Source organism: Penaeus chinensis, chromosome 16 (assembly GCF_019202785.1).
Source record: "Penaeus chinensis breed Huanghai No. 1 chromosome 16, ASM1920278v2, whole genome shotgun sequence".
Classification (NCBI taxonomy): Eukaryota; Metazoa; Arthropoda; class Malacostraca; order Decapoda; family Penaeidae; genus Penaeus; species Penaeus chinensis.
In genome coordinates, this window is record NC_061834.1 from 3,578,916 (window position 1) to 3,588,915 (window position 10,000).

A 10,000-nucleotide genomic window follows, 5' to 3' on the forward strand; every position below is an offset into this window, starting at 1 on the left:
ATGAAATGTGTGTTGTCGTGACCAGACTACACTCGAGCTTCCGCCGGTCCTTGGCTAAATTTATGCAATTCAATATATTACGGAGCCTTACATATATGCAAGACTCTTGTATTCGGTCTAAAATATGATATATAAAGATGAAAAATGTTCGTTTGGGGTAAGCATTTCCCCTTTGGACCCTGGAACGTGAATTTTTTTCCGGAATAAACTCAACTTTCATTCAAATATTGGCAATATTCCAATCTCGGCACAAAGGAAGGTGTCAGTCACGGTCACCTTGACACCTGACGCGCGCGTCATCTAGCCATTCATCACAGTCACTAGGATAAGATAAGACACCTACCTTTCTTTATGCTCCGGGATGGGGTCCTGGATAGTGATGGAGTTGAGACGCTGGAACGTGTTGAGCCTCTGCAGGCGATACAACTTGAGATTTTGGAGCACCATCTTGCAGGTGCCAAAGGGGTGTCACGAAGAATCAGGAACTGCGGACTTCGCGGAGTAGAGGGACAGACTTAAAAACCTTATGCAAACTGACGGGACAACCGCGTACAAGGGTGTGAACGCGTGCTATCTCGACAAAAGGAAGCGTCTTTCCTCCAGACAAGTGTGCGATTGTCCAAGAGGGACTGGGTTTTTGGGTGTGCCCCCTGACCAGGCCCTGGCAAGAAGAAGACTGTCTCAATTAAGACGTTAGAGGCAGGCTAATAAGTCCCGTGGTTCACTGTCGTCTAATTCCACCGTTATTCTTGTCGTTCCAACAAATATTTCACTTTTCGATTTGATTCTCCTCAAGACAGTCAACAACGATGAGATGAATAATAATTCTTCACATACAACGAATATACTCTCGCTTTCATTCGATAAATACAAGACAATCCACAAACACTGTACTCAGTATAAATAACAAACAGTTCACACAAACATCCGTGAGTGCCTGACAAACCGCCAACGTTTCTCACAAGAAAGACCTCGCGTGTGCAGCCGAGTCTCCAGACGTCGGAGGGAGCGAGATGTAAACAAACGTTGCCGCGCGGCCCAGAGAGAGCGACCAACCCGAGGCCGTGCCAGCGAACGTTGTACTGCGAGCCGAGCACCAGCTGGGGTCTGGCGTCCGCCCAACCTGGCGAGTCTTGCGTAGTCAGAAAGGTGGTGCGGGACGAGGCAGCGGGCGCTCGGGTTCAACTTGCTGGATGCACTTGCGTTTTTAGTTACTGCGAGATGCAGTGTATTAATCCTGATGATTGTATAGTTGAGGATCCGATGGTTTACTTGATCTTAAGAAAGACTTCTCCCACTTTCACTTGTAATTAGTATTCCATTTGGTGTTTGTTTATGATAAACACCATTCCTTATACGTCGCTAACCTTCATTTGATTCAGAATCCAGCAGTTACAATTTTTTCTTAATATTGTGATTAATAATCCGAGCTAAATCGATGATGGAGACTGTGTTGCTTTCAATGAATCAAGACGTCCACAGAACTCACGTATTACGAATTGCATTACTTTAAGTTGGTCTTTCAAAATCTTGGGTGGCTTTGGGAATAATTTAGCTCAATAGCAGCACGCTTGAAATATATTATGGGAGATTACAATAATAAATTTGTAAAAGTCACGAGGCCGATGCAGAACATCACAAATTTGAACAGATAGAAATAGGATAAATTAACAGTCTTCAGCTTAAATAACTCTTCTAGCAGATAGAAATGGCTTCTTTTTTAGACAGAGTCGAGCTCCTTCGAGAAAAGCCGTCCAGAAATGCCCCACTCAAGCGACGTCCGCCACGCGCTCGCACGAACTCCTGACCCTCGCCCGGGGCAGACTTGACCTAGAGTGGTTCCCGGCCGCCTCAGACTTCCTTCTTATATAGGTCGAGGTGTTCGTGATCCCGGAGACGCGCGTCCTGGCACTCCTGCTGCCTGACCGAGATGACACCCTACACGCTGGGGTGCCAACGCCGCGCGCCGCTTCCAAGCTTCTACTTCCTGCTGAGGGGGTTTGTTTACTTGTTTTCGATTTCTTTCTTTGTGTGTGTGTGGGGGGGGGGGTAGTTCAGCCAGAGATAGTTTCTTGATGAAGTTTTCTTTCAAATCTATAGGAGTAATCAACACGAATACAGGAGAAGCAGTGCAAAACGGAGCGTATTCAGCGTCGCGGGCGCTCAGTAATTGGTTCAAGGGTAACCTCTGACAAGACGTAACTTTAATAAGCACCCTACGGAAACGCGCTCAGATCCCCTGCAATTTTTCAGAAGAGTGACTTATTGCAGTCTCAAATAAAAAACGACTGGGACGAAAAAAGGTTTGCCCGACTGTCGTGTTGGCGGAGCTCGAAGGCAGCTGTGTATGCTTCGTTCATTCAGATCGATGCCACACACACACACACTCACACACACTGACGTGCACACACGCACATGCAAGCCCTTGCCCTAGATACGCACGGGGCGAGCCTGCATCCCTTGGGCCTGTCGTGTCACACGATGCTCAGGTACCGCCGATAATCGCAGATTGATCGCCGATTCTTAGCACAAAAAGCTCTTCGGGATTCATACGTAAGTCATGCCTTGATTCTTTATTCTGCAGGATAATTCTTTCCTTCTAGCCGATACTTTTTCGTAGAATTTTGATTTGGATTGATTCTTGTGCAACTGGGACAGGTGCAGGTGGCAGGTGCCGATGGTAGTCGAGAGATCTGAGGAGAAAAAAGACAGCTTTGATTGACAAGGTATTCGAGTCTCAGTATTTAGCTTCCTATATTTTTCTCGCGCTTGAATGCCACTCCACAATTCCGGCCCTTGGCTATCACTCTCGCAGGAAATTTCCAGTCGCTTTCAAATGATAGAGCAGGACAAAATCAAAATCAAAAACGAACAAGGAAACACATTTTGTATTTGCGAGCCTTGAAAGGTTTCAAAAAATCAAAACTCTAGGTAGGCAAAGAGCGTAGGTAAGATGACTCCACTGGCGGCGTGTGGCAACGGTAAGGGCAGGCCGTGTGACCTGTTTACACTGGCGAATCAATGGACGACTGACGCATAAAAAAGTAGGATAAGCGTAATCAGGGAAAGCATGCGTTGTTATGCCTGACACTGTTTTCCCAGATACACAGCTTGTTAACACATGCACTATCGTTCGTTCATACCCTGACAACTGTATCCTATGACAGGATCTCTGCGCTCGGTGACGTAACACGTGTTTTGGAGTATAAACAGTAGCTGGTGATCTCCTCAAGGTGAAGGTGTTTTGCGTCAGTTATACGAAGGACACACGTACGCTTTCGAAATTGCTTTCCTGTGTTGGTTTCAGGATAAATTGAACTTTGAACGTTCAAGTAAATGCTAACGCAGCTCGGCTATAAAGTTTTACAATCTCGCTAACCGCTGCTTCCTCGATTAAGAGATGATGACGTGGTAATTGGTGGCGGCGAGGGAGACCGGGAGGGGTTGCGGGCAGTATTTAAGTGGTCTGGATCTCCTTTTCTATTATTTATCTTAATTTCACCTTAATATGCTTCATTAACAACATCGATATACTCTGTGGCTTTCTTGTTTTTTTTAATAAAGCTAATTCACTCGTCATAAAATCACCTTAGAATTTCCGGAATAAAACACCCACCGCAGAGGTTTGTTTTTTTTCTGCGCGGCGGGAGGAGAGAGGGGTTTTGTTCTCCAATTATATGGGTTTGGAGGAAAAAGAACCGAAGGCGTTGAGAGTGAAGATGCGTTTTCAAAAGATATAGAGGCTGTTGCAACACGAGTCTTCTTGTCTCTCTTTCTTTTTCGAGTGACAGAGAGAAGGACGTTGAGCGACAGAAAATTCGGTTTCCTCTTCTGCTTTTCGAGAGTGAGACGTCGTTTGCGTGTCGTTCCAGTCACGTGATAACTGCAAACAGGGACTGAAAAAGGTGCTGCAACGGGGCCGAATTCACACGATGTTTTTTAACCTTGTTCTTGTTTGAATTTTTCTCCTCTTGGAATGGAGCTGCAGTCGCTTTTTACAGAGCCTATTTGGTCGACGTTCACGAGGAACCACTGTCGAGGGCGTTCTCTTCACGGAGAAGACGTGAGCGAGGTAGTGCTCGAGATTCTTTCCCATTCACCTTTGAGTTCAGAAACTTTTCAAAAGACGATAATACTTTTTCAGGCTTGCGGTAAAATATCTTTGATCCTTATACACTCACACTCACAACACCAAACTAAGAGTCAGCACAGAGGAGGGACAAGCACCACACAGAAACTACACAAATCCAATCGAGATTTCTGCCAAGCACCATAGAACGACAGCACGACTGAACACGGTGGAAAACGACGGCGACGTCACACGGAGACCCTGAGACCCGCTTCTCCGAATTACGAGACTCGAACTCTCCGCGAGGAGGGCCACTGACTTTTGCGTCTTCACAGGATATCCTTCTGTCACCGAAGGCGGAATAGGATGTACACGATGATCCTACTGTACCAGAGGATAAAAGGATATGAGGGTATAATGGGCACGTCTCGGTCAAGAGAGATTCGCGGGAGGATGAGGAAGGAAGAGGAGGAGGAGGAGGAGATGGAGCAGGAATTCTCTTCGAGGAAACTCGGAATTCAGAGAAGGATCAGGAGGAGCAGGCGAAGGGGGAGGGAGGGAGGGAGGACGGGGGTAGGAGTTTAAGGTGTGTGTCCTGTGACAGGAGGCAGGCAGGACTTCACACCTGGTCTTGAGGGTGGTCAGGAGGGCACTGAGAGCTCCCACCGCGCTTTCTTCAGCCGCAGACGCGACCTCCACCGGCTGATAGTAAGGTCATCTAGCTTGGCCAAAAAAGAAGGGGAAAATGCGGTCACCGAGACAGGTGACAGCAAATAAACACAAGCTCCCTCGCGACAGGACAACTAATACGAATATCGGCGACCATAAAATTAGCATCTTAGTCTCCAGGCGGCCGTGAGCGCCACACTCGAACCGGCCATCCTGCTCCCCCTTCGTATATATCTTCCACTGCGTATCTCCTTTATCGGATCTCGCTCGCCTCTCTCGCAACTTCTCTGGTTTGCGTTTTTCTTCTTCGCTTCAATTCTTTTACAGAAGGTTTCCTCTTTAATTTTGACCGTTCTTTTTTCCGCAGCGTCATTGTCAACTTTACGGAGAATTTCACTGTACTTCTTGCTGTCCTTCTGGGGAATCGCACGTAGTGAAAGTTATCTCCTTGTCATTCAGTTTAGAAGCGAGATAAAAATAACACAAAGAGAAAGAGAAAAGAAAGTGAGAGTGAGATTGATTATTTAAAAATGAATAGTGAAAGTTATGTGCGTCGTACATAGGATGAAATATGCGTGAGGACGAGCGTTTGTTCTTCTGTCTAAATGTACAAATTGGAAAACTTTTTCCTTCGTTTGTCACGTAACTTCAAATAATTCCCACGCTATTGCCCGGTATTTATTTTGCTACATATAATACTATCGCCATTTCTCTGATTTTCACCCAATTCTGATATTGCATTACTATTAATAATAATTATAAAAAATATTTCTTATTTCCATCAACGCTTCGTCTAATCATGCCAATCGGCTTTTTTCCATTTTTAAATATACAAGAACTAAAACATAATTTTGACTCTGGATTCGTATTTTCCGATGTAGTTAAAGAGGAGAGGATGAGTGACAGGGAAAGAGAAGGGAAAAAAGAGAAGAGGAGAGAGAGTGACGGGGGAAGGAAGAGGGAGAAATGGAGAGAGGAGAGACGAGAGGTAAGAAGAGGTGAGGAGAGGACAAAGGAAGAGAGGAAAAGAGAGGAGAGAAGAAGAGAGGAGAGAGAAGGAGGGGAGTGGGAGGGAGGGAGGGAGGGAGGGAGGGAGGGAGGGAGGGGAGGGGAGGGAGGGGGAGGGGGAGGGGGAGGGAGAGGGAGAGAGAGAGAGGGAGAGAGAGAGGGAGAGAGAGAGGGAGTGAGAGAGGGAGAGAGGGACAGAGAGAGGGAGAGAGAGAGGGACAGAGAGAGGGATAGAGAGAGGGAGAGAGAGGAAGGAGAGACGGGGAAGGGGAGAAGGAGAAAGAGGAGAAGGGGAGGGGGGAGGAGATGAGGAGGGAGAGGAGGGAGAGGAGGGAGAGACGGGGAAGGGGAGGGGAAGGGGAAAGGAAGGGAGGTAGAGAGAAGGAGCGAGAGGAAGAGGGAGAGGAGGGGAAGGGGGAAGGGGGAAGGGGGAAAAGTCCTTGGCCTCTACGTCCAGTGAAATCTTACTACGACCAAGGTTACGGCCGCGCCTGCTTTGGGCGTCGCGCGGGCTCGCTGGTTTTTGTTGGCCTGGCGATCGTGGTGCGCGGCGCAAGGGAGGATGCAGGGGCGGGGCAGGGGCAGGGGCAGGGGCAGGGGCAGGGGCAGGGGCAGGGGCGGGGGCAGGGGCGGGGGCAGGGGCGGGGGCAGGGACGGGGCAGGGGCAGGGGAGGATGCAGGGGTAGGGGCGGGTGCAGGGGCAGGGGCGGGGCAGGGGCAGGGGAGGATGCAGGGGCGGGGCAGGGGCAGGGGCTGGGGCAGGGGCAGGTGCGTAGGGGGCTGTGATGCGGAGGGATGGGGATGCCGGGATAGGATGACGGGATAGGATGACGGGATAGGATGGGCAGGGATGGGGATGCCGGGGTGGGATGGGCAGGGATGCGATGGCAGGATGAAGCAGGAATGACGAGATGCAACAGGAATGACAAGATACAGCAGGAATGTGATGATGGAGTGTGAGGCGATAACTGATGATACAAGATCGCTGTCGAACAGTTCTTTGAGTACAATGATGATCCTTGAGGCGCCGCCCACAATGCAACGATAATGGCACCGATAATGGCAACGATAATGGCAACGTTAAGCATCTTCCTCCTTTCTCCCAGCGCCTTCACCTCGACTGGTTCCTAGAAGCACAAGCAGCACCCCGACCTTCATCTCTCTCTCTCTCTCTCTCTCTCTCTCTCTCTCTCTCTCTCTCTCTCTCTCTCTCTCTCTCTCTCTCTCTCTCTCTCTCCCTCTCCTCTTGCTTTCTCGCTCTCCCTTTCCTTCTCTTGTCCTCTTCATCCTCTCCCTCTCCCCCTCTATTGCTTTCCCTCTTTTCATATCCTTTTCTCTCCTTCGCTTCTCTCTCTCTCTCCCTATATTGATCTGTCTTCCTCTCACTCATTTGCTTTCTCTTTTCCTCTGCTTCTCATCCCCCCCCCCTCTCTCCTCCTCTCTCTCTCTCTCTTTTTCCCCATCCCTCCCTCCCTCCCTCTCTCTCTTTTTCACCATCCCTCCCTCCCTCCCTCTCTCTCTTTCCCCATCCCTCCCTCCCTCCCTCCCTCCCTCTCTCTCTTCCCCCATCCCTCCCTCCCTCCCTCCCTCTCTCTCTTTCCCCATCCCTCCCTCCCTCCCTCTCTCTCTTTCCCCATCCCTCCCTCCCTCCCTCCCTCTCTCTCTTTCCCCATCCCTCCCTCCCTCCCTCCCTCTCTCTCTTTCCCCATCCCTCCCTCCCTCCCTCCCTCTCTCTCTTTCCCCATCCCTCCCTCCCTCCCTCTCTCTCTTTCCCCATCCCTCCCTCCTCCCTCTCTCTCTTTCCCCATCCCTCCCTCCCTCCCTCTCTCTCTTTCCCATCCCTCCCTCCCTCTCTCTCTCCCCCCCTCTCTGTCTCTCCCTCTCTCCCTCTCTCCCTCTCTCCGTCTCTCTCTCTCTCTCTCTCTCTCTCTCTCTCTCTCTCTCTCTCTCTCTCTCTCTCTCTCTCTCTCTCTCTCTCTCTCTCCCCCCCCCTCTCTCCCTCTCTTGCTTTCTCCCTTTCCTCCGTCTCCATCTCTTTCCCCCCTCTCTTACTCTCCCCTGTTCTCTCCCTCCCCCTTCCCTTTCTTGCTCCCTCCCTGTCTCATTCCCTTCCCCCTTCTTAACCCGTCTCTCTTATTGTTTTGCAATTCCCCCCCCCCCCCTTTTTTTTTCCTATATCTCCCTTTCCTTCTCTCTCCCTTTCTTTCTCTCTCCCTTTCTTTCTCTCTCCCTTTCCTTCTCTCTCCCTTTCCCTCTCTCTCTCTCTCTCCCCCTCCACCTCTCTCTCCCATACCACCCCCCTCCCTCTCCTCCTCCAAGTGATAAGCAAGCTGATGGCAAGGGGGGGAAGGGAGGGAAGGGGAGGGAAGGGAAGGGGAGGGGAGGGGAGGGGAGGGAAGGGGAGGGGAGGGGAGGGGGGGAGGGGGTGGCACAATGTTGAACGCCAGCACGAGAATGCATTAGTCTTGCACGTATTAACGGATGAGCGCACAGGAAGATAAATCTATGTTGCCCTCTAATGCATAATATCCATTGTGTGAAGACAAAATAATGAAATACGGTATGGCAGATATGCTTTGCGACTTTGTAAAACGATAAATATATTCAACTATTAATATTGATGATATTTAGGCATCATTAAGTGAATACGAAAATTTCTTGGGGCCTTATCAAGTGTAACTTTTTTTTTTTTTAAATACCGAATTTAATATATCTTCCCTGTAAGAGGAATTCTCGATTAACAGTGTATTTTAAATCAATAATAATACATGATCAAAAGTAATCAAATATTACCAAACTTCCCACTAAGAAAACAGCAAAGGAACGTATCTTAAAACACCACTCCACCAACATGACGAACAAATAAAATGGACTTGGTACATGACAAACAACAACTAAACAAATAAAATAGCGCACGCTCATGACAACAAACAAATAACGTTACACAGGCAGAGATAGAAACTCTCGCAGATATCGCTTAAGCATCTAAAAACCAAAACGAAAACAAAAAACGAAGGCACTACCAGTGAGCACTACACAAATAAAATCAAATGAAACAGACAAATGACAACACACAACTAGCAACTAAACTGACGCAAGCACAATACACCCTAAAAACTAAATACAACGCAGGCACATGCAAAAACAAATAACATACGCAAGGACATGAAAGCAAGTGAAGTGATGCAGGCACTCTTACACAAGGCGGCATCGGGTGTCACGTTCCCGCAGTTCCACGCGAAGCCTTGCATTTCCTGTGCTTGGCTTAACAAACAGCGACACCGGACACTGCTTGATCGGGCTGCCTTCAAGCCTTGCCTTAAGATCGGACCTGAACGCCCGGCCCGTGACGTCACAGCCAATTAACAGCTCGAATTATGGGTGCCAGTTTCTCGATACGACTTCATGCTGTATAATGGAACCCCGTCGAGTCAGGAAGGTCGACGTCGAAGGTGAGCGCTTGAGGGAGGTCTTTCGGTGTTATGTGATTTGCAGAGATCAGTTTTCTAAAGCCGCCAAACTATCGGATCAGCGTCTTTCTCTCCCGCTAACGCGCTTCCTCGTTACAGCATACCTTGTCACTGGAAGAAGCCCTGTCGCTCAAACCCTGAATTACCACACTTTGACAGACACACCCAGAGCGTAGTTACCTGTTCCTTCTTACCGTGTGTACCAAGTGAACCCGAGATAACATTGTCTGCTATATAAATTCGTTGCAATCACGCTGCACTGTAGACTTACGACTGATAATACAACAAAGGCTTAAGTAAACATCGTGTTATTTCCCACAGCCGGTAATATAAGCAACAGAAAATCGCTAAAAAATAAAAAATAAAAATCATACAGTAAGTCAGCTGAGCAAAGCAGGTGAAGGTGAAGTCTACGGATCGTAACCACCGAGTAAGAAGGAAGTGGCGTATAAAAATTATGACGTATTATCTACCTCAATTCCTTTTAACCCATTCGCCCCGGATTTGTTCTGTCCCCTGTAGTTTTTGGTGAATTTTGTTACATACAGATGGCTCTACATGTGCTCAGCCGGCAAGGAGTCTATCAAGTAGGCCGTAATTACTGATCCTGATTTCCCTATTCCTTGAATTGGCGGGAAATCAATACCATTGATATCGATAATGTTATTATTGTTATTGATGTTATGATTATTAATTTGTCATTAAAATATTTTAGACAATGAAATGATACAAAAGACCCTTTCTTAAAGTGAAAGAAAAGGGCAAACAGGTAAGATAGGTAGTT

At 48.2% G+C, this 10,000-nt stretch overlaps 1 protein-coding gene across 5 annotated transcripts in view; it reads right to left on the minus strand.

The window, feature by feature from the left end:
* LOC125033480 (ecotropic viral integration site 5 ortholog-like) overlaps positions 1-10,000 on the minus strand; it is a 328,628-nt gene that overhangs the window by 305,015 nt on the left and 13,613 nt on the right. For 4 of the 5 annotated variants that reach the window (XM_047625028.1, XM_047625026.1, XM_047625027.1 and 1 more), the window contains exon 1: positions 344-4,629. The exons of the other annotated variant lie outside the window; for it this stretch is intronic. In XM_047625028.1, coding sequence (XP_047480984.1) covers positions 344-447 — 104 coding nt within the window. In that variant the 5' untranslated portion in view covers positions 448-4,629. Of the gene's footprint in view, positions 1-343; positions 4,630-10,000 lie in introns of those variants that run through there. 5 annotated transcript variants of the gene reach the window in all.